This window comes from Neophocaena asiaeorientalis, unplaced genomic scaffold (assembly GCF_003031525.2).
Source record: "Neophocaena asiaeorientalis asiaeorientalis breed wild unplaced genomic scaffold, Neophocaena_asiaeorientalis_V1.1 scaffold331, whole genome shotgun sequence".
NCBI lineage: Eukaryota > Metazoa > Chordata > Mammalia > Artiodactyla > Phocoenidae > Neophocaena > Neophocaena asiaeorientalis.
In genome coordinates, this window is record NW_020172138.1 from 170,534 (window position 1) to 196,357 (window position 25,824).

At 35.6% G+C, this 25,824-nt stretch overlaps 1 protein-coding gene across 1 annotated transcript in view; it reads left to right on the forward strand.

The window, feature by feature from the left end:
- Window positions 1-18,582, forward strand: part of ITFG1 (integrin alpha FG-GAP repeat containing 1) — a 168,961-nt gene extending 150,379 nt beyond the window's left edge. The window contains exons 9-12 of the mRNA XM_024752052.1: window positions 9,294-9,418; window positions 9,983-10,065; window positions 14,535-14,652; window positions 17,293-18,582. Of these exons, the coding sequence (XP_024607820.1) occupies window positions 9,294-9,418; window positions 9,983-10,065; window positions 14,535-14,652; window positions 17,293-17,352 (386 nt within the window). The 3' untranslated portion in view covers window positions 17,353-18,582. The remainder of the gene's footprint in view (window positions 1-9,293; window positions 9,419-9,982; window positions 10,066-14,534; window positions 14,653-17,292) is intronic.
- Window positions 18,583-25,824: the final 7,242 nt, after the last annotated feature.

The window sequence follows — 25,824 nt, forward strand, 5'->3', positions numbered from 1 at the left end:
GGCATGTAGCTTCATGAACTCCCTATATAGTGTTCACTTACTATAATACAGGCTCTTTCTTCTGGATCCACATTCTGTAGCACCTGGTTACACCACATATTTTTCAAGGTATTAACTACTTTCTGTACATGGATTATGCCTTTCTATGAAGACAGCCTATTTCTTGTTCTTAAACTGATTACTAAGTAGGACTGTTAAAAACCAAGGTGTGTTTATATAGCGATGTTAAATTAACATGTCTTAGATTTATAATTTGATCACAGATTAAGGTGCTTCTCCAGTCAACAGAGTGCCTGATATATAGCATGGTGCTTAATATCTATAGAATAAACAAACTAATTAATCACAGAATTAGTAAGTGATTAGTGAGAATCCACTTACACTGGAAACTAGCTTTTCTCAAAGTCCAAAAAAATGATGTGCCTTAGTCATATAAGCCAGTAGAAGATTTTACCATCAAGCAGAGAACAACTGCTTCATTTCTTTTTTCTATGTGGGTTGCCATCCATTTAATTTAAATCAGTGAATTTTAAGACAAAAATAAGAAGAAGCTATGATTTAGTAAATGTTTTAAATATCAAGTGTCTATAGCCAAATTTTAAAATTAAATTCCAATATTTTTATTGTACTCAGTCAAAATTTCTTTTGGCTTCCCCTCACCTTCCAAATCTATTTTGCCCTCTTTTTTTCCCCACTTCTGAATTCTGGTGTGACATTACAATATGATGTTGAGAAGTGCAGGTAAGTTTAGCCTGTTGACAATAAGGAGCCTTTTTGCAATTACCATGTTCTATATATAGGAATTAGCTGTCCCTCCCTAAAAGTGGCTAAACACTTCAGCAATGAATTTAAATGTTGAAAATCATCACTGTTTTAATACATTTTATCACTTGTTTTCTTTGACTACTATTCTATCTTCGTTGATAATTTATTGTTTAAAAAGTGGTCACTGGTATATATTACCAGAAATCATCCTACTGTAACAGCTATGATATTCTATATTATCCAGAATATTTGGGACAGTGTAGTCACAGATCAACTCAGTATTTTAGTAAGAAGCCACAAAGGTCACCTTAGATTTTTTAAATAACTTCCACAGAGTTAGAATACATATATGTAGCATCTGACATAGGGATTCTTTTCTATAAAGTTTACATGTAAGTTGTTTGAAACTTTTTAAATTATTTTAAAATATCAGGAAAAGGATTATATTATCAGAGTAGATCATAAACACCAATGTCACTGCTAGAGTTTTTCTGGCTAGGATATCTGATTTGATAAACATTTACAATGAGCCTTATCACATTAGGTAACACAAATTATTACCCCAGGGTGACATTCAAGAGCAAAGAACCATGATAATTGTTATAGCTAGGAAGATTTTATTAGCTATATCAGAAACTTACTCTGTTGGCAATTAAATTAGAATAGGAACAAATGAAAGTATTTTTAACCTTTTAATTTTATTATTTGTCAATACCTTTTTTATCCATTGATTTTAATAGAATCCTAATCACTCTTGATAACACAATAACATAAAATATGAAAACATATTTTTCTTTCAAAGTCTTAGCTTAATTTTTCTTGACTTTAGTCTACCATTTGTTATTATCCAGCTTGCCATTCTCACAATTATAAATTCTCCTCATAGAGAAACATTTTCCCCTACCTGATATTCTAACCGTTTTCTTACAGGAAAATATAATTTAAGACACACACCACAGGGGACAAATACATGACGATGTTTCTTTAACATCCCCCTACAAGCAGTGAGAGTAGTCCTAAATTTTTCACTCTACCGATTATAACTTTTTAAACTATCTGGAATGAGCCAGAGAACCTGAGCTTATTCTAGTGTCGGTTAAGGGCTAGTCCATAGCCAGAGGATTGTCATGTTCATAATTGTATCCCCTGTGAACATAATCGTATTAAAGTTTATGTCTGTAATAGAAGATCAACAAGATAAACCAGGCTCATCTCACAGAAGAATTGCTTAAATACCTCAGGCTTTAGGTATAGAATGGGACCATCACAAAGCCTAAGGTATGCTCATTGGGCTCAAATGCCCTACAGTCTGGATTTACAAAATCAACAAATGCCATGTTAACTGGAATGTCTATGTAGAAAACGTTACAGGTTACCATATCATATCCTAGGACCCCACAAATACAGTGATCCAAACAGTAAAAGAAGTGAACAACTGACATTGGTGGGGAGGGGAGGAAATGGTATTCTGTCATTAGAAGTCCTTTTTATAGAGCAATAAGACAAATATCACACTTCTTTTTCAACTGAAAAAAAAAGGATCACAGGTAATGATGAAGGATGTGGCATTAGGAATTAAGCTACCAAAATGAAAATCCCAGGGCTTCCCTGGTGGTGCAGTGGTTGAGAGTCCGCCTCCCTATGCAGGGGACACAGGTTCGTGCCCTGGTCCGGGAAAATCCCACATGCCACGGAGTGGCTGGGCCCGTGAAACATGGCCGCTGAGCCTGCGTGTCCGGAGCCTGTGCTCTGCAACGGGAGAGGCCACAACAGTGAGAGGCCCGCATACCGCAAAAAAAAAAAAAAAAAAAAATGTGGTTTTGGCCAAATTGTTTGACCTCTTGATTTCCTCATAATAAAGTGAAGATAATTGATGTCACAAATGCCTTTTATGTATGTATTATAAATTGTTCAGAATTCTTATATATAACTGATACTTTACCTTTGGGTAGACTGTCTTTCTGTACTGGTATCTATGTGGTATAAATTGATATAGTATTTTTGATTTGGAATATGTTACAAGTCTCAGGTCTGACACATTTGTAGGATAGAAGTTCTTTCATTTATTCATTCATTCATTGAACAAATATGTACTGAGTGCCTAATATACGACAGGCCTATTCTAGGCTCTTATAATATAGAGGTGAAAAAAACAGACCAATTTCTCAGCCCTCATAGAGATTACATTCTAGTAGGTGAAAAGAGGTAATAAACATAATAAGTGAGTTGTTTAATACTATGTCATGGTTAGGAGGTGATATCTACTGTGGGGGTGGGGAATAAAGCAGGGTAAGAAGGATACAGAAGGAGTTAGCAGTTTTATGTAGGGTGGTCAGAGTGGCCCTCTCTGAGAAAATGTCATTTGAACAAAGATTTGAAGAATATACTCCAGGTAGAGGAGAAAGCCAGAGCAGAAGCCTTAAGGTATAAGCATTCGTGGAATTTCCAAGGAACAGTGGAGAGACCAATGTCTTGGAGTAGAGTGAAAGAAGGGGGTTAAGGAGTAGAAGATGAAATCTGAGTTAAATGAGGGCATGGAGTGTAAACTGAGTAAAACAGTAGACTATAGGAAGAGCAAGAGCTAAAGCAGGGAACCTAATTAGAAAGCTAGTAAAATAATTATGGCTTGAAATGATGGTGGCTTTGACCACGGTAATAGTCATGCAGGTAGAAATGTTGAGATTCTTTATATTTTGGGATTGTGGATATATATTTGATTTTTTGGCAGACTGGGTAGAGGATATGAGGGGAAAAAAGTACTGTATCTATAGTGTTATTGGCCACAGCAAGTAGAAAGATGGAGTTGCCATAACTGAAATGGAGCAGGTATTGGAAGAAAAATCAGGAGCTCTGGGGGTTTTTTGTTGTTAACTTTTTTCTTTTTTCTCATTAGTCATCCATTTTATACACATTTTATACACAGTCTCCCAATACATCACACCACCACCCCCACCACCCACTGCTTTCCCCCCTTGGTGTCTATACGTTTGTTCTCTACTCCTGTGTCTCAATTTCTGCTCTGCAAACCAGTTCATCTGTACCATTTCCTAGGTTCCACATATATGTGTTAATATACGATATTTGTTTTTCTCTTTCTGACTTAACTTCACTCTGTATGACAGTCTCTAGATCCATCCATGTCTCTACAAATGACCCAATTTCGTTCCTTTTTATGGCTGAGTAATAATATCCAATTCCTCTGCCTCAGTTATTCTGGTATTGGTTTCTTCTAGTGTAGTTTTCATTTCAGTTACTGTATTGTTCATCGCTGTTTGTTTGTTCTTTAATTCTTCTAGGTCTTTGTTAAACATTTCTTGCATCTTCTCAATCTTTGTCTCCATTGTTTTTCCGAGGTCCGGGATCATCTTCACTATCATTATTCTGAATTCTTTTTCTGGAAGGTTGCCTATCTTGTTTTTCTGGGGTTTTATCTTGTTCCTTCATCTGGTACATAGCCCTCTGCCTTTTTGTCTTTTCTGTCTTTCTGTGAATGTGGTTTTTGTTCCACAGGCTGCAGGATTGTAGTTCTTGCTTCTGCCATATTTAACATTTAGTTTAACAACATTTACTGCCTCTTAGGCACTCTTTTAAGCATTATCATTCAATCAGCATAAGTCTATGAGACAAACTAATTCTGTAGCCCATGCAGCCTTACAGTTTTACATACATAGTTTAACTGTATTAAGAGCGCCTATCCCTAAATTCAGTGTTCCTTTTCATTATACCTTTCTCTTACTAATGTAAGAATTGTATAAAAAATCAGGTATATATACTTTCCAATGATGTCATATATCTGGGTACATTAGTAGATGTTTAGCAGAGTCCCACTGAATATTAAAATGTTTAGGTATTAACTAATTCTGTAATTTTTTTTTTTTTTAATTTGGCTGTGCCAGATCTCAGTTGCAGCACGTGGGATCCTTGTCACCATGGGGAGGACCTTTTAGTTGCGGCATGTGGGATCTAGTTCCCTGACCAGGGGTTGAACCTGGGCCCCCCGCACTAGGAGTGCAGAGTTCCAGCCCTGGACCTCCATGGAAGTCCCTAACCCTGTTAATATTTAAATATTCTGTTTAATTATGTAGCAAATACCTAGCAAGTAAATACCGTCTTTTTAAGTGAACCATGATAGGGAGAGATTGATTTTTGGAATGTCAGTGTGAGGACTTCATGAACCTGCTGTCCCCTCCCTCCCCATAAAACAAACAGACAAACAAAAAGTACTGGCCTAACAACTAACATTAACCATTTCAGAACTCTGGAAATTAACCAAAGCCACAGAATGTTCTGAGCATTGTCTATCCAAGAGGAACTCCTGATACTTAAGACAACAGGGTCTGTGGCATTTTAACTTGGGGCTGTTTACATCCCACCTCCCCTCTCTGCTGAATGGTGCAGCAGCCATGAATAGCTAGTAGCCTCACAGTCAGTGGACGGGATGGAAGTTTGGAGTCCATTAAAATTCCCATCTCTATAGCACTGTCAATATGCGTCTAAACTAGCAACTCCTTGGAAAATCCCTTCTCAGGATGTTGGGGCTATTTGATTTGACTCAGAGTTCAACCCAGCAGGAAAAAGAAAAGCCCTATTCCTCCAAGACATTACCCAAAACAACAGTCTGTTGGAAAAATCCCAGGTGTAGTGAACAAGAGCCTGGCCAAAACATAAAAGGAAGCCCTGAGGCACCAGACAGCCACAGGCAACTTTGAAAGGCTAAAATATATTCTTGGACATCTTACATGGCTAAGAACATGCCTAGAAAAGAAAATACCTCATTCAGATACTTAGCTTGAGTGTGCTACCTCGAGGCTCTGCTCAAGCAAGAAATGAAAGGTAAGGCTATCTTGTAACGTGCCTGAAGTTTGAAGGCATATCTTCACACACAAATCCCACTGACAAAGTTTGGAAGATATACAGGCAAGATATTTAAGGAAATCTAATGGCCAATCATTAGCTGACCACTGAGTTATACTGAGTCATATATGCCTCCTCGGAAACCAGGCTTAGAACAAGAACTTTAAAAATAAGAAAATAAAAGAACTTTGTGGCAGGCACTGTAAGGAATACAGAATCTATAGAATCCATCTAAGAAAGTCACTAAACAAATGAGCAACAACAGTAACAAAAAGAAAGACCATCAAACCCTTAGAGGGAGATTCCATAGCTGTTATATTATCTAAGAAGTCCACTTTCCAACAACAACCAAAAAACACTATAAAGCATGCAAAGAAACAGGAAAGTATGCCACATACACATTTTTTTTTTAAAAAGCAAACAACAGAAAATGTGCCCAGTGGTGTTGGACTTAGTTAACAGAACCTATAAATTGGCTATTATAAACATGTTCAAAGACCTAAAGGAAACTAGGATTAAAAAACTAAAGGTAAGTATTACAACTATGTCCCACTAATAGAAGATATAAGTGAAGAAGTAAAGATCATTTTAAGAATCAAATGGAAATTCTGGAGTTGAAAGTACAGTAACTGAAATGAAAAATTCTGTAGAGTGCTCAACAACAGATTTGAGCTGGCAAAAGAATCAGCAAAGTTGAATATAGGTCAATTGAGAGTATACAGAAAGAAAAATGAACAACCTCAGAACCTGTGGCGCCACCATCAATCATACCATCATATGCATAAAGCGAGTCTTAGAAGAAAAAGAGATAAAGAAAGGGGCAGAATGTATATCTAAAGAAAGAATGGCTGAAACCATCCAAATATGATGAAAAACACTAATCTGCACATAGAAACTCAACAAACTCAGAGTAACTCAAAGAGTTCACACTTGGGCTTCCCTGGTGGCGCAGTGGTTGAGAGTCTGCCTGCCGATGCAGGGGACACGGGTTCGTGCCCCGGTCCGGGAAGATCCCACATGCCGCAGGGCGGCTGGGCCCATGAGCCATGGCCACTGAGCCTGCACATCCGGAGCCTGTGCTCCGCAATGGGAGATGCCACAACAGTGAGAGGCCCGCGTACCGCAAAAAAAAAAAAAAGAAAAAGAAGACTAAAGGGAGCCCTTAAGGCTGAACTGAGAGGACAACTAGACAATAACTTGAATCCACACAAGTAAAAAACACCTGTAAAACTATAGATAAGTATAAAATATGGTTTATGTATTTCTGTCAAATAGTTCCTCTTATTTCCTAGGTGATTTACGGAACAACTACATAAAGTAATAATTATAAATTTGTGTCAATGGGCTGATAATATATAAAAATATAATTTGTATAATAACAGTATTACAAGGGAGAGAGGATTTGGGAGGAAAGTTGTGTGTGCTAGGTATTGTTATTTTGTTAAGTTAATATGCTAATTGCAATCCACAGGCAACCACTAAAAAATAGCTCAGAAAATATATAATAAAAGAAACTATGGAATTAAAGCAGCAATGGAGGAGCAGAACAATTAAAAAGACATATAGAAAACCGATAGCAAATGGCAAGCAAAAGTCCTACCCTATCAGTAATTACATTGAATGTAAATGGAATAAACACTCCTATCAAAAGGCAGAGAGATTGGCAGAATGGCTAATATAATATGACTCAACTAGGTGCTATCTGCAAGAGAAACACTTTAGATTCAATGATACAAATAAGTTGAAATTTTAAAAAGGGGGGGGGGTGTAAATTATACCATGCAAAGAGTAACCAAAGGAGAGCTGCAGTGACCATTCTAATATCAGATAAAACTAGGGCTTTAAGACAAAAATTGTTACTAGAGACAAAGAAGGACATTTTATAATGATAATAAAAAGGTCAATCCATGTGGAAGATGTAACAACTACAAAGACATACACACCTAACAACAGAGCCCCCAAGATACATGAAGAGAGAAATTGGAGGCTTTATTACCCCAATTTTAATACTTTCAGTAATGTATCAAACAACTTAGCAAAAAATCAATAAAGAAGAGATAATGACACTATAAACCAACTAAACCTAACAGACTTGTATAGAACACTCCACCCAACAGTGGCAGAATATGCATTCTTCTCAAGCACACATGGAACATTCTCCAGGACAGACCATATGCTAGGTCATAAAACAAGCCTCAATAAATTAAAAATATTGAAATCATCCCAAGTATGTTCCCCAGCTGCAACGGGATGATAATTAGAAATCAATAACAATTTAGAAATTCAAAAATATCTGGAAATGAAACAACACAGTCCTAAAAACCCAATGGGTCAAAGAAGAAATCACAAGAGAAACTAGAAAATACTTTAGGTGAATGAAAACAGAAACACAACCTTCCAAAATATATGGAGTTCTTAGAGGGAAAAACAGTTCTTAGAGGAAAATTTATTGTTGCAAATGCCTATATTAAGGAATAACAACAATCTGAAATCAATAACCTAACTTTCTACCTCAAGAAGCTAGAAAAAGAACAGCAAACTAAACCCAAAGCAAGCAGAAGACAGGACGTAGTGAGAGGAAATAAGTAGGGAGTAGAAAATCATAGAGAAAAACCAGTTGAACCAAAAGTTGGGTTTTTTAAAGATTGACAAAATGTACAAACCTTTAGCTAGACTGATCAAGAAAAAGAGAAGACTCAAATTACTGAAATCCAGAATGAAAGAAGAGACCACTCGCTACCAACCTTAAGACCTAAAAACGAAGCTACAAAAATGGCCAATAAGCACATGAAAAGAAAGCTCAACATCATTAGTTATTAGGTAAATGTAAATGAAAGCCACAATGACATACCAGTTCATAACCACTAGAATGGCTATGATCAAAAAGATAGGGCTTCCCTGGTGGCGCAGTGGTTGAGAGTCCGCCTGCCGATGCAGGGGACACGGGTTCGTGCCCCGGTCCGGGAAGATCCCACATGCCACGGAGCGGCTGGGCCAGTGAGCCATGGCCGCTGAGCCTGAGCATCTGGGGCCTGTGCTCCGCAACGGGAGAAGTCACAACAGTGAGAGGCCCGTGTACCGTAAAAAAAAAAAAAAAAAAAAAGTGTTAGAATTTGGAAAAATTGGAACCCTCAACTATTAATGTTGGGAATGTAGAATGATACAGCCATTTCGGAAAACATAAGTTGACACAGAAACTTGTATGTGAATGTTTACAGCAGCATTATTCATAAAAAGAGCACACATTGCTTGATAGCATTTATATGAATCTCCAGGATAGGCAAATCTATAAAGAAAGTAGATTAGTGGTTACCTGTATCTGGAAGTGTAGGGCTTAGAAATAGGAATAACTGCTAATGGGTATGAAGTTTCTTTTTTGGGTGATGAAAATGTTTTAAAATTTGATTGTGCTTACAGCTCAACACCTTTTTGAATATACTCAAAACCACTTAACTGAATACTTTAAATAGGTGATGTTTATGAGATGTGAATTATCTCTCTTACTGTTTAAAAAATGAATCATTAGTATAATGAACTGGGCATTTCATTTCACATTTTTATGCTTAAAGATAAGTTCTAGCACCTAAACTTGTAACATTTATCATTTTAATGTTTGATGAGAGCAATGTCTCCAAAGATGTATTGTTCTTTTTTCTTTCTTTTAATAAATTTAGCTGGACAACTTAGCCAGTCGGCACATTTAGCTCTCCAACTGCCATACAATGTACTTGGTTTAGGTCGAAGTGCAAATTTTCTTGATCATCTTTATGTTGGTATTCCCCGTCCATCTGGAGAGAAGGTGAGTAAAAAATGTATAATTAATCTATTTTTTAATATTTACTATTCAAATATTTGAATTAAAATATTTTTATTCCATTTAAAGAATTTTTAAAATTCATTGGTAGTGACCAATCAAAGCTTACCTTACATAGAGCACATTATAATTTGAAGAAATAAACCTTAAGACTTCCTGCCCCTCCTCTTCCCTGCTTTTTCTCCTTAACATTTTCACCATCTAACATACCAAATGTTTTTATTTTGTTTATTGTCAGACTCTACCTCAACTTGAATTTTAGCTCCAAAGCAGCATTTGTTCATAGCACCTCGAACAGTGCCTGCTACATAAGTGTGTTCAATAAATTAATGAATCCATGAGACAGAAATATAATCCTTCCCTGAAAAGATGGAGAAATTTCTGCCGATAGGCGTCCTGTTTGGGGCCTAATATATGTAAATTCAGCTTAATCCATACCTAGGATTTCAGTTAATCAAAGAGTACTTAAGCTTTTTCTTACTTATTTAGAATCATTATTGTGTTTTTAAAGTGTACTGAATGTTAAATGTTCTTAAATTCTTTTTCCAGTCTATACGGAAACAAGAATGGACCGCAATCATTCCAAATTCTCAGCTAATTGTCATTCCATATCCTCACAATGTTCCTCGAAGGTAATGTCCTTGCTTGAACTGAATTTGGTAAAAATACTGTCAACTCTGAATCATAGTTATATCTTTTAAAAACTTTCTCTATTCCTGCTGTGTTCCCATGAGTGTCATGACTTAATTTGCTTACAGCAAACTTTAAATGCCTAAACGTACCTACACAAAAGGTCCCTGACATTTTTCACGAAGAACAAACTAAACCTTATTAGAAAAACAGCAGGTTAACTAACTAGGGATTTATACATATTCAGCTTAAATAAACTGGTCTTCAGTTTACTGGCCATAAATTCTAAAATTTCAGGCTGCTGAACTTTATAAGCAATGATCTTTTTTAGCAAATGCTTTGAGAAGTGGTATATATCCCACAGTTGTTAGGCACAAATTTTGAAGTTCAGCGGACCCAGGCTAGAAACTCAGATCCACTGCTAGCTGACTGAGATTGGAAGCTAGTCCTTTGTTCTCTCTGAGGGTCAATTTCTGCACTGTAGAAATTTCTGCACTGCAGAAATTTCTGCACTACCTTACAAGAATGAGGATGAAATATGCTTAACACAGTACCCAGCATATAGTAATTTTTCAGTGAACAGTAGGTATTTTTATCTTTATTAGCAAAACATATTCCTTGTATAATATAGCATTTAATTCTAAATCTTTATCTCTGTTTGTTTTTCTTTAAATTATTAGGTTGATTCCATTATTTCAAAAAGTAGGTGGTGAAAGTATTCATTAACATTTAAATTTCATTGGGAAAAATATAACTTGTTCTTAAGGCTACTCTCATGTCAATATGAAAAAATAAGCTATTAAAATGTAACTAGTGGCTTATTACATTTCTTCTGAAAATACAGCCTGTACTGTTCTTTTTTCTTCTTCCAGTTTTATTGTGATATAATTGACATACAGCACTGTGTAAGTTTAAGGTATACAGCATAATGATTTAACTTACATACATCAAAAAATGATTATCACAGTAAGTTTAGTGAACATCCATTTTCTCACATAGATACAAAATTAAACAGAAAAAAATACGTTTTTCCTTGTGATGAGAACTCTTAGGATTTACTCTCTTAACAAATTTCATATATAACATATGGCAGTGTTAATTCTGTTTGTCGTGTTGTGCATTACACCCCTAGTACTTATTTATCTTATAATTCAAAGTTGGTACCTTTTGACTGTTTTCATCCAATTCCCCCTCCCACCTCCCACCTCCCACCTCCCACCTCTGGTAACCACAAATCTGATCTCTTTTTCTATGACTTTTTTTGGAAATATAACTGACCTATAATACTATGTTAGTTCCTGTTACACAACATAGTGATTTGATGTTTATAAACACTTCAAAATGATCACCATGGTTAAGTCTGGTTACAATCTGTTGCCAAAGTTATTACATAATTATTGACTATATTCCCCACACTGTACATTTCATACCCGTGACTCATTTACTTTGCAGCTGGAAGTTTGTACCTCTCAATCGCCCTCACCCATTTGTCTCCTCCCCTCATCCCTCTCCCCTCTGGCAACCACCTGTTTATTTTCTGTATCTATAACTCTGTTTCTGTTTTGTTATGTTTGTTCATTTGTCTTGTTTTCCAGATTCCACATATAAGTGAAATCATACAGTATTTGTCTTTCTCTGTTTGACTTTTTTCACTTAGCATGATACTCTCTAGGTCCATCCATGTTGTTACAAATGGCAAGATTTCATTCTTTTTTGTAGCCAAGCAATATTCCATTGTGTGTATGTGTATATGTATAAATGTGTGTGTGTGTGTGTGTGTGTGTGTGTGTGTGTGTGTGTGTAGAGAGAGAGGGGGAGAGAGAGGGAGAGCACTCACATCTTCTTTATCCCTTCATCTATTGCTGGGCACTTAGGTTGCTTCCATTACCTTGACTATTGTAAATAATGGCACAATGAACATAGGGGTGCATGTATCTTTTCTAATTGATGTTTTCATTTTCTTTGGGCAAATACTCAGGAGTAGAATTGCTGGATCATATGGTAGTTCTATTTTTAATTTTCTGAGGAATCCCCATACTGTATCTATTAAAAAATGGGCAGAGAATCTGAATAGACATTTTTTCCAAAGAAGACATACAGGTAGCCAAAAGGCACATGAAAAGATGCTCAGCATCACTAATCATCAGGGAAATGCAAATCGAAACCACAATGAGATATCACCTCACACCTGTCAGAATGGCCATCATCAAAAAGATAACAAATAACAAGTGCAGGTTGTATTGTCCTTTATTAAATTTTTAGATGGTTTGCTAGAACCAGCTCACGCCACCTCATGAGCTGATTGTGTGCATCTCTTTCCACTTCTGTTCAGGGAGGTCACGTTAAAATCAGCTATAATGGGACTGTTTACACCATGAAAATTGGCAAGTGCCACTCAGGGGGTTTTTTCCCCCCAGAGAGCCAGTTTACCAGCACACCCCTGGAGGTATTTTATGGTGGATTTATGGGCTTTAGAACCAAACTACTTAAGAAAACAACTTTATTACAGCATTATGCTTGAAATAAGATATCAATAAAAACAGTTATAGGCTTCGCTGGTGGCGCAGTGGTTGAGAGTCCTCCTGCTGATGCAGGGGACACGGGTTCGTGCCCTGGTCCGGGAGGATCCCACATGCCGCAGAGCGGCTGGGCCTGTGAGCCATGGCCGCTGAGCCTGCACGTCCAGAGCCTGTGCTCCACAACGGGAGAGGCCACAACAGTGAGAGGCCCGTGTACCGCAAAGAAAAAACAAAAAACAGTTATGGTCTGAGTTTAGACTTTTTTAATGAGTCTATTAAAATTTTGAAATTTATAACAAAATGAATCTACACAAGAAACTATATGAATTATAGTACTTCTATATCATGCAATATCATGATAATCTTTTAAAATAGAGTGGTAAAGCAAAAGATAAAAGGAAAATGCACTTATGAATAATAAGCAATGATTTGTGATTTATAAAGAAGATATCTATGCGTATATGTTTATATATGTATAGAATACCTCTGGAAGGATATGTAAGAAACTGAGAAGAATGACTGCTTCTGAGTAAGAAACTCAGTATTGGCCTTTTGTTCATTGTTTTTCTTACCGAAATTCCTTTATTCATGGGTTTTTTAAATCTATTTTTAAATTAGAACTACCGGGACTTCCCTGGTGGCCCAGTGGTTAAGACTTCACCTTCCAATGCAGGGGGTGCGGGTTTGATCTCTGGTTGGGGAGCTAAGATCCCACATGCCTTGGGGCCAAAAAGCCAAAACATAAAATAGAAGCAATATTGTAACAAATTCAATAAAGACTTATAGATAGATAGATAGATAAATTGGAACTACCAAAAAAATCTCATGAAAGGACCTTTTCTTATGTATGAGGTAAGGTGCTGAGAATAGCTAACCTCAACTGATTAACAGTATTTGTTTCTTAAGGTTTTCTTACTCTTGAATTTCTGGGAAATTTTGTTATAGCCTTTCTTCCATAATAAGCTCAACATTTTTCACGTTTCTCTTGCTCTTTCTGAAAAAAAATGTTCTTTTCAAATTTATGTACATAATAAAAACCAATTTGATTTTAGTTTGAGGTGTATTTTGAGATTTATTGACTAGAGGCTAACTTATGGATCAGTAAATTTTAATTATCCCAAAATAAGTCAGTTGGTGCTTGCCATTTATCAGAATAATCTTACCTTTATTAATCTTTTAAGATGAAAATATATCCATTATCTATTTTCAGAGAGAACAAAAAGTTCTTTATATATAACCACCTACAGTGTTGGTAATATAGACCTCAGTTTTAGGCTTTTCAGTGTTTGCAAGTGCTGTATTATGTGGACTGTTTTAGAAGAAAGAGCTAATTCTATTTATGCTAAAGTTTGTATATTGCCATTAACACTGAGGAACTAAAAGTGATTTTGTAAGAAGTCTCAGTGTCATTGTAATAATGTAAACCCTCCAACATGACATTTTGTACAAGCATCTATTTACACCTACTTGGACATACGGTTCTTTTACTTAGTCATAGTACGTATGTGAACAGGGGTCAAAAAATAAGATATAGAAATCTTATCAAAAATCATGTGACTATATAGCCTTAAAGTTCAAGGTTTCTAATTCAGTAAGTCAAACAAGACATAAAAACAATGTCTAAGATTGCCTAAAGTATCCTTGATAAGTTTACCTAAGAATAATTCTCACAGGAGCAAAGAAAAATAGCAAAGCATCTCATCAAAAATTCTATTCTATTTCAGTTCTTGGAGTAAAAATCTGAACTCTGCTGGATCGTCAATATTCTTAACCCTATCTTAATTTTAATTGCTTTTGTTTTATTTATAATGAATGGATAGATAGGTGAATGAATTAATGAATGAATGGACTGATTCATTAATTAATAAGCTCTTTTGCTTTTTGGTCTCAATAGTATTTTGTTATTTTTAAATTAAAATGTGTAATTTTAATTCTTCTCTTTTCATCTACAGCTGGAGTGCCAAACTGTATCTTACACCAAGTAACATTGTTCTGCTTACTGCTATAGCGCTCATCGGAGTCTGTGTTTTCATCTTGGCAATAATTGGCATTTTACATTGGCAGGAAAAGGTTTGTTCATTTAAATGGATCATTAACTTTATAATAGTAATATGTTACTCTTTAAAAACACTATATTTCAAACTTTTTCACATGACTAAGATTTTCTGATTTTTCAAGTTCTGTCTGTAATGTCATCGTATTAATGATAATTTTTTTCATCCCCCTGAGTTACTAATGTCTCTTAGCAATTCCTCAAATCAGACTATGTGTTTTAAAACTCTGATACTGTACAAAAGTAATAAAGTGAACACCCCCAAATCAACAGGCATATCGAAAAGCTTAATTAGAAGTAATTTCATATTGGCCTGGAAAATAATAATCATTTCTTAAATGAGCCTGTGTCCATTATTTACTGATAGGGCCATGGACATTATTTTCAGGGAATAACAGCTATCTCTTTATAAAAAATTAGAGCAGAGAGAGTTTAGGTGGGAAGTAGCAAAGTGATAAACATCTTTTCCATCTATCAAGTATTCTTTGTACTAAACTAAACTGATTTCTGTTCTTTAGTATAACACCCTAAATAATAATTAAAAACAAAACTCCAAACATGTAGTTTTTATATAATGTTTATGAGGAGAGAAAAAGGCTATCACATAAATTTATTCATAGTTTAGATATAAATTTAAAAAGCTAATTTCTACTTGTGTATGAATATATATTTATTACATAACTAGTGGGTTCCAATAATGTTCTCCAAAATGGGCTCTATGTGTCTCAAAAGTGTTTTCATTTTTGCATCTATTATTTTTAGATTGTGATGCTCATGATAATCATTTTTCTTAACTAAAATTACCATCTGCTTTATGTTACCTGTTTTAACTTATGAAAAAGAGAACATGTTAATTGTTCTAATAAATGTTCATAGGTTTGTCTCTCAAAAAAACACTCCGTTCATACAAAAAATGATAACATAAAGTTACATATTCAGTTGATTTTAAAATTGCAACTTAAGAGGTAAGATCAAAGATGACTCTATTTACTTTTGTCTAGAAATGTCAGAACATAGTATGACATATTACACAGCTCTAGACCTATGAAGGAAAAGAAATTAATTTTATTGATTTCACAGGAGATCTAATTACAGTGTAAACATTGTAGACTTACAATAATAATGATGCAGTGGCTAAAAACTGAAGTTTTAAATACAAATACGGATTGAAATACATATCTGTGTACTGCCTCCGTCTGTGATACTGTGGTTTGTCTCCTACCTCTTGGACCACTTCTCTTTCACCTACACTGGCTGTTCTTTCTGCCACGGTGTCTGCCCTAGGCCCTCTTTATATACTTTCCCTGCCAGTTTTATCTAAAATCATGGCTTGAGCTATTACCTCAGAGATGCCCAGCCCTCATCTCTCTCTAAAGGTCTCTCCCCTACTTCCAACTGTCACCATGACACCCTCTACCTAGATCACTTGCAAGCAACTTAAAACCAGTTTCCTAAAGCTGTCTCTCTTTCTTACTCACTACAGGATTTAATCAGTTGCCCTCCTCATTGTGCCTCCCTACAATCTCTGCAGCTGACTCCACTTCTGAATTCCTTACACCAGTGCTTTTAGTTTAGTTCAGCTCCTTGTTAAATACTCCCTGTCCTCCCAAATTCCATTCTCTCCCCTTCGCTCCATTTAGCACTTTGCTGCCGGATTACTCATCATTAAGTTTAGTCTTAATCATGTCACTCCTCTGCTCAAAAACCTCTGGTGACCACCCCCTGCCTAAAATGTGTAACTCCCTCAGCCTATAGCCTACATAGTACTTCCATGTGACTCTACCATACACCTTTCCAGTCTTTATCTTATCAGTTACTTTCACATATCCCGTGCTCCTGCCAGACTTCTCAGGATTGTTCCTGTTCTTCCCGCATCTTGCAGTGAATGTCCCTCCTCTTCATTTCCATAAACACTATCTTTTCAAAGCTTTGCCTTTCATCATGCCAACCCAGAAGTAATCTCAGAATATTGGTAACATTTTTCACATTTTATGCTGAAATAGCTATTTAGTATGTTTTGCTATTTTCTTTTTAGGCTTTAATAAGTTCCTTGAGAACAAGACACAAAACTGAGGGGTTTTCTAATCCCTCAAAATTCCAAGCACATAGGACTTCCCTGGTGGTCCAGTGGTTAAGAGTCCACGCTTCCACTGCAGGGGGCGCAGGTTCGATCCCTGGTTGGGGAACTAAGATCCCACATGCCGCACAGCACAGCCAAAAAAAAATTCCAAGCACAATACTTTGCTGGGAATAGAGGATCAATAAATATATGCAAAATCAATAGGTTAACCCCAAAATAATTAATGTACTTTAATATAATTAGATTCAGCAGTGTTAAAAATGGGAAAAATGTAACAGTTGATTCCATTCTTACAAAATCTAATGTTTACTCCTACTTTCAAATAAGTAATAAATAACAAACTAAGCTTTTAAGGAACATTTCTTGTTGGTTTTTTAAATTCAATTTAGAGGATTGTTCATTATAAGATAGCTACTGTAAACTATAAAAATATTTCATAAGATTATTACATAATAAAATCACACCTTTTACCTATTAATTGCTCAGGGCTTTTATTTTTTTAATTAACCACTTTTTAAATTAATCTTTTCTTGACATTTTCCTATCATTTATAAACTAGTCTAAAATTCTTTTTCAGAAAGCAGATGATAGAGAAAAACGACAAGAAGCCCATCGGTTTCATTTTGATGCTATGTGACTTGCCTTTAGCAGTGCATAATGGAACGGCTATTCACTTGATTAACTGAAATACTAAACTTGGCTTATAGAAGAAAACAGGCGATTTTATTATTTATAAATGATACATCCCTTGGTAATTATTGGAAAGTATTCAAATAAATATGGTCTGAATGTGTTACAAGGTCTTTTTTTAAAGCATTTTGTATACAATAATTTGGGTTCTTTTTTCAATTGTGCTGTACATATTTGTTCCTTCGCGGAATGTGTTGCATGTACTAAGGTGTTTACGTATTTATAATCTTATTAGAATAATGATGATGGAAAAAGATATGTGTAAATAAAAATATTTAAATGAGCAGGGTTTTTTGTTTTCCACTTGAATCCATCCTGTTTCTTATTCTAACGATGCAAATTATACTTCTGTGAATGTATCAGAGATAAAATTATTAACCATTCACCCTCATTATAGCATGTCAAGGGGTCTTTCACTGATGGTATACAATATAGTGATTGGGTACGCTGGCTTTGGAATCGCAGTCAGACTTGCCTTAAACTCCTGGTTACACAACTTACAAGCTGTTTGAACTTGGCTAATTGCTTAAGCCTTAGTTTTCTTGTTTATAAACAGAGCTAATACACTATTCACTTGAGGTATTGTATACATTAAATGGGATGATGTACACAAAGTACCCAGCTTGGTGCCTAGCATAGAGTAAATTTTCAATAAGTGATAGTTGCCATTATTTATTATTATTAAATAATTTTTTTACAGACTTCTACAACTAATTATCAAAATATATTTAGACTTGATAGGATTTTATTTTCAGGCATGTAGAAAGCATAGTCTTTGGAAAACTTAAATTCCTGGTGTTGACACCCTCTATAAAGATTTATTACTTGTTTATATTAACTGAAAATTATATCATAATACCCTCCAAGAATTAATGTGCCCTAATAATTTTCATTTGAACACTGATTCTTATCATGTGGTAATGAAAAACATTTGATTTCTTGAAAGGAAACTGCTGTAGATAGCATCTGGGAATGCAAATCTTCAATCACATTTCTATTCTCAAAAGCTTGTAACAGTCTATAATTTACATTCAGACTTCAATGCAAATTTTTATGAACTTCCCCTTGCCAAAAACTTACATGTAAGATTGGGAAAAAGTTTATATATCAGTGCTAATAACTTCCTAATATGCAAATGGACGTATGATAGCTATAAAACACGAAAACTTATCTGAAAGCAACTAATTTTGTTCTTCATGGTTCTTTTCCTTACAGTTCACTGAGAATGGCATGTGTATAAGTGGTTTACTTTGTGTATCTAAGCATGTTAATATGTCTTCTTAATAAATATTCTGTATTGAAACAAAGAATTTTGGTGAGTGTGTAAATAATTACTTTGGACCATGATAAGCCTTAGAGGTTATGAAGTCTAAATCACAGATTTGGACAGCAGTGACTTGCCTATCAGGGCAAGATAGGCATCTCTGACTATGGTATCCAGTTAAATTCATTTATCAACCTACAACACTGTGCCAGGCACTTTTCTACACTGTCCCTAAAGACAGGTAGGTTTAGTATCAATCAACTGATATAGCATGAGTTGTAAAACTCGCTTGTAGTCAGAGTCTACGAGGAATAGTGTTATAGGCATATAAAATGTAATGAGAACAAAAAATATTGGGTTAGCCAAAAAGTTCGTTCCGGTTTTCCCTTAAGATGTTACAGAAAAATCTGAACGAAGTTTTTGGCTAACCCAATACAATCAGTGACTTTATACTGTGTTTCTGTATCTTGATACTAACCTTCAATGAAACATCAATGTCATTCATTAAGGGGCAGCAGGTGAAAAATGTGTCACAACATTGAGAATCAAATACAGTTGACCCTTGAACAAAATGGGTTTGAACTGCACAAGTCCACTTATAAATGGTTTTTTTCAATAAATATGTACTGTGGTAGTACACGGTTGGTTGAATCCACAGATGCGGAATCTCGGATACAGAGGTCTAACAGGAAAGTTATACTCAGATTTTCGACTGTGCCGAAGGTCAGCACCCGTGTTGTTCAAGGGCCAGCTGTACAAAGATCCTTATATTAATTTTGAATACTGTAGTGGAAAGAGCACAAGACTTCGAGGTCAAACTAATCAGGATTCAGGGCCTAACTCTCCCATTTTGTGACTTTTTAGTCTGTCACTTTGCCTCTTTGAGCTCTGGTTTCTTCATCTGTAAAACAAGGATACTGAGTGATACCCTAAAAAACTATTTTGAGTCTTAAGTAGCAATATGTGCGTAGAAAGTACTTGATAAATGCTGGTTCTTTTCTTCCCTCCCGTTTCCCATTGCAGTGACGAACAACATTTTGACTGTCTTCCACTGATCTTTACTTCTATAATCCTCCTCCTTTTGGTAACAAGGAGGAGTAATTAAGACTTAGTAACCATTTTGAAGATAACAATCACATACAGGCACACCTCACTTTATTGTGCTTTGCTTTACTGCATTTCACAAATATTGCATTTTTTACAAATTGAATGTTTGTGGCAACCCTGCATCTAGTAAGTCTATTGGTGCCATTTTTCCAACAACATTTGCTCACTTCATGTCTCTGTGTCACATTTTGGTAATTCTTGTAATATTTCAAATTTTTAAATTATTATTATATTTGTTATAGTGACCTGTGATCAGTGATTTTTGATGTTACTGTTGTAATTGGGGTTTTGTTTTGTGTTTTTTAATGTATGTACATTGTCTTTAAAAAGACATAATGCTATTGCATAATGCTGTATTGTATAGGCTACAATATACTGTAAACATAACGTTTATATACAGTGGGAAACCAAAACAGTTTGTGAGACTCACTTTTTACCATGATATTTGCTTTATTGTGGTGGTCTGGAACCAAACCCACAATATCTCCGAGATATACCTATACTTGTAAACACAATAAATACATTGTTGTTAACACACCATTTACCTAGACTAGCGCTTTATATTTCTCCATCTACCAGCCAAAAAACTATATATTTTCAGAAACTTAATTCTTAAAATAGTTTCTCCTAGAAGGCCTCAGGTTCAAAGGTAACGACTTATAAACATACTTTTTATACCCTTCCCACTCTTGATAAGGAAAGGTAGGGACCTATTACAAGTAGCTATACCTAGAGATTCACCCTCAGATTAAGTATCACTATAAAGTTGTGAAGTGCTTCTCTACTAAAGGTGGTGGTTACTAAACCATCAAAGGTAAAAACAATCTTGGCAACATAGATACAGCCTTTTCAAGCAGAGAAATCCTATAGCAAAATGTTTTGAGATATAGGAAAAATAAGATCACCAAGATTACTAAGATTAAGTAATCTTATAAAAACTAAAAAATTTTAGTTATTACTAAAAATAAGATCACCAAGGTAAATTAAGATATCTTAGATTTATACAAGGGTCCAGTGAGTTCATATGGTAATTGCAAAAAAATGAGCTTTATTCCATGTTTTAAAAAATAATTTTCCTCGACTTCCTTGGTGGTGCAGTGGTTAAGAATCCACCTGCCAATGCAGGGAACACTGGTTCAAGCCCTCATCTGGGAATATCACACATGCCATGGAGCAACTAAACCCGTGCGCCACAACTACTGAGCCTGCGCTCTAGAGCCCGTGAGCCACAACTACTGAGCCTGCGTGCCACAACTACTGAAGCCCACGCACCTAGAGCCCATGCTCTGCAGCAAGAGAAGCCACCACAATGAGAAGCCCACGCATCACGACAAAGAGCAGCCCCCACTTGCTGAAACTAGAGAAAGCCTGCACATAGCAACAAAGACCCAACACAGCCATCAATAAATAAATAACTTTTTTTTAATTTTAAAAAATAATTTTCCTTTTGTTCTTTAGAAAATCTCTAAGAAAGGATAAACGTCAGGAAAGATTAATCTTTACAGATAGCTAGAACTAACTACTTAAGAAACTCAAAAATTTGAACTGTGTCCAAGAGACCTTACTGAGGATTAAGCTAGGATACTTAAGGCCAACTCCTCAGTATAAAAGTGGACTAAAGTTAACCAGCCCTTGTGATGACTTGCAGCCTAGCTTTACATCACCTAGCCAGTTATTTTAAAAGACTAATAAAATAGATAATAGATTAGGGGGTGCTCTTGATCAACACCTGTACAGAAGAAAGGAAGGAAGCAAGACTGGGCAGAGGCAGAAATCAAGTTGTGATTCATTCTTAATAGAATGCCTCTTACAACCAACCCTACAGTGAGTTTTGAGATAGGATGACCTCTTCTATCTCCTAACCTGTCCTAAGTTAGGGTAAGAAGGCTGGGCCTTTACACCCCCACTTCATCAGTTATTGGCTATAGGCTGCCCCAGAGCCTCTATCAAGAAAAACAAAACAGGCACAAATAACCAGTATCAGAAGTGAAAAAGGAGATATAACTACAGATAAAGTATATATTAAAACAAAAATAGGAAGATGTTAAGAACAATTTTATACCAAGGAATTTGAAAGTTTAACAAAATAGACCAATTCCTATGAAGACATAACTAAAACAGATTCAAACAGAAAACCTGATTACTTCTCTGGTAGATGCTATAATGTCCAGATCCTCCTTCAAAAATAAAGGATTTATTATCCTAATTTCTGGGAATGCCTTCAATAGTTGGCTGTCAGCCCCCTTTGTGGACTGCCTCAGCTAAAGAGAACAGACTCAACTAAGTTCATTCCACTCCTCTTGACATAAAAATCCTAAATGTGTATAAACTAAATACATAAAGCAAAACAGACCTGTAAGGAGAAAGAGACACACCATGATTTAGGTTGGAAATGTCAACACTCATCTACAGTGATTGATAGAAAAAGTAGAAAATCAGAAAACTTAGAGGTGACCTGAAAAGCACTACCAATCAACTTAACCTAATGGAGACTTATAAAACACTTCAACCAACAACAGCAAAACACAGAGTTGTCTTAAGTGCACATGGAACATTCACTAAAAGATACATTTATCTGGGCTATAAAACAAACCTCACCAAATTTAAAAGAATAGAAATTATACAAAGATCCTCAGACTAAAACTGAACTAAACTAGAGAAAATACCCAAATATCTAGAAATTAATGCACTTTAAAATAACCATGGGACTAATGAGGAAGTCTCAAAGGAAATTTTAAAATACTTTTAACCAAATAAAAATAAAAATACAACATAAGTCTTCAGACTAAGATTGAACTAAACTAGAAACATACCTGGAAAATACCAAAATACTTGGAAATTAATTCACTTTAAAATAACCATGGGGCTTCCCTGGTGGCACAGTGGTTGAGAGTCCACCTACCAATACAGGGGACACAGGTTCATGCCCCGGTACAGGAAGATCCCACACGCTGCGGAGCGGCTGGGCCCTGGAGACATGGCCGCTGAGCTTGTGCGTCCAGAGCCTGTGCTCTGCAACGGGAGAGGCCACAACAGTGAGAGGCCCACGTACCGCAAAAAACAATAAAAATAACCATGGAGTCAATGAGGAAGTCTCAGAGGAAACTTAAAAAATTTTTAACCAAATAAAATAAAACATAAAATTTGTAGGAGACAGAGAAAGCAGTGCTTAAAGGGAAATGTATAGCATTAAATGCATATATTAACAAAGAAAAAAGATCTAAAATCAGTAACCTAAGTTTCCACCTTAACTAGAAAAAAAAAGATTAAATTAAATCTAAAGCAAACAGAAGATAGAAGGAAATGATTAGACCAGAAATCAATGAAATAAAAAGGTGGTTGTTTGAAAAGATCAATAATATTGCTACACCTCTGACCAGGAGAGAAAAGGAATAGACATAAATAACCAATATAATGAACGAAAGAGAAGACATCACTACAGATCCCACAGACATTAAAGGCATAATAATAAAAAATACTAGGAACTAGCTATGCCCATGAATTCAATAAAGTAGATTAAATGGATCAATTCCTTAAAAGATATAAACTACCAAAACACACCCAAGCAGAAATCAATAAACACCATATCTATTTTTAAAAGTTAAATTTTTATATTAAAAAACAAACCTTCCACAAAAGAAAACTCAGTGGAACACATGGTTTCACTGGCAAATTTTACAAATATCTAAGAAATAATACCTATTCTACACAGTATCTTGAAGAAAAGGAAGAGGAAGGAATATCTCACAACTCCTTTTATAAGGTCAATATTTCCCTAATGCCCAAAACAAAGACACTGCAAGAAAATAAAACTACAGGCTAATATGCCTCATAACACAGATACAAAAATTCTCAACAAAACATTAGCAAATTGTATGCAGAAATATATAAAAAGATAATATACCATTACCAAGTGTGTTTCATCCCAGAATGCAAAACTAGTTCACTATTTGAGGGGAGAAAAAAGTAATATAATTTGTCATACTATTAAGTCAGAAAAACCATCTTATCCTTTCAATAGACACAGAAAGATAATTTGACGAAATCTAACATCCGCTCCTAATTTTAAAAACAACAACAAAAAAAAACTAAGCAAACTATAATAGAACTTCCTTAACCTAATAAAGGGCATTAATAAAAATAAAAAACTACAGCTAACATTGATACATACTTAATGATGAGAGACTGAATGCTTTCCCCCACCGATAATTTTCAACATAGTACTGGAAAATTTTTTGTAGATCTGTTTTTTTTTAATTAATTAATTAGTTAATTAATTTTGGCTGCATTGGGTCTTTGTTGCTGCACGCAGGCTTTCTCTATAGTTGCGGCGAGCAGGGGCTATACTCTTCATTGTGGTGCATGGGCTTCTCATTGCGGTGGCTTCTCTTCTTGCGGAGCACGGGCTGTAGGCACAGGGGCTTCAGTAGTTGTGGCTCGCGGGCTCTGGAGTGCAGGCTCAGTAGTTGTGGCACATGGGCTTCGTTGCTCTGTGGCATGTGGGATCTTCCTGGCCCAGGGCTCAAATCCGTGTCCCCTGCATTCAGGACAGGCTGATTCTTAACCACCGCACCACCAGGGAAACCCCTAGATCTGTTTTAATATAGGATCTTTTTCTAATTTTTAAAATTTTTTTTAATTTATTTTGGCCGCGTTGGTCTTCATTGCTGCACGCAGGCTTTCTCTAGTTGCTGTGAGCAGGGGCTACTCTTCATTGCGGTGCACGGGCTTCTCATTGTGGTGGTTTCTCTTGTGGCAGAGCACAGGCTCTAGGCACATGGGTTTCAGTAGTTGCAGCATGTGGGCTCAGTGTTGTGGCACACGGGCCCTACAGCACATGGGCTTCAGTAGTTGTGGTGCGTGGGCTCAGTAGTTGTGGCTCATGGGCTCTAGAGCGCAGGTTCAGTAGCTGTGGTGCACGGGCTTAGTTGCCCTGCAGCATGTGGGATCTTCCTGGACCAGGGATCAAACCCGTGTCCCCTGCATTGGCAGGTGGATTCTTAACCACTGCGCCACCAGGGAAATCCCTTTTAAAATTTTTTTTATTGAAATATAGTCGATTTACAATGTTGTGCTGGAAATCTTAAAGTGATAAGCCAAGAAAAGGAAATAAGAGGCATACAGATTGGAAAGGAAGAAATAAAACTGTCCCTATTAGTACATGACATAATAGTCTAGAAAATCTATACACACACACAAAACTTCCTAGAACTAAGTGAATTCAGCAAGTTCAGCAGGATAAAAGGTGAACACAAAAAAATCAATCATATTCCTATATAAATGCAATGAGCAATTGGAAATTGAAATTGTTTTAAATACCACTTAAAATACACCCCAAAAATGAAATTCTTACGTATAAATACAACAAAGCATGCATAGGATCTGTATGCCAAAAACTATAAAATAGCGATGAAAGAAATCAAGGAAGACTTAAAGACACTGTGTTCATGGATTGGAAGATCCAATCTAGTAAAGATGTCAACACTCCCCAAAATGACCTATAGATTTAATAACATCCCTATCAAAATCCCAGCAGTATTTTTTGTGGACATAGACAAGATCATTAGAAAATTCATATGAAAGAGTAAAGGAACTAGAAAAGCTTAAAATAATTTTGGAAAAGGTGGCAAAGTTGGAGGTCAAACTACCTGATTTTAAGACTTATTATAAAGCTATAATAATCAGGATAATGTGGTACTGGAAAAAGATAGACACATAGATCAATGGAACAAAATAGCAAGTCCAAAAATAATCCCACCCAAATATAGCTATTTGATCTTTGACAAAAGTGTAAAAGTGACTCAGTGGAAGGTGGTCTTTGAGATAGTGTTAAACTATTTGGTCATCCCTATGCAAAGAAAAAAAAAACCTTGACCTAAACCTCATACCTCATACAATAATTAATTCAAAATGGATCATAACCTTAAATGTAAAACATAAAACTATCAAATTTTTAGAAGGAAACATACGAGAATATACTCATGAGCTGGGGTAAGGCAAAGAGTTCTTAGAAATAATACCAAAAATCTAAAGAAGGTTTAAGATAAA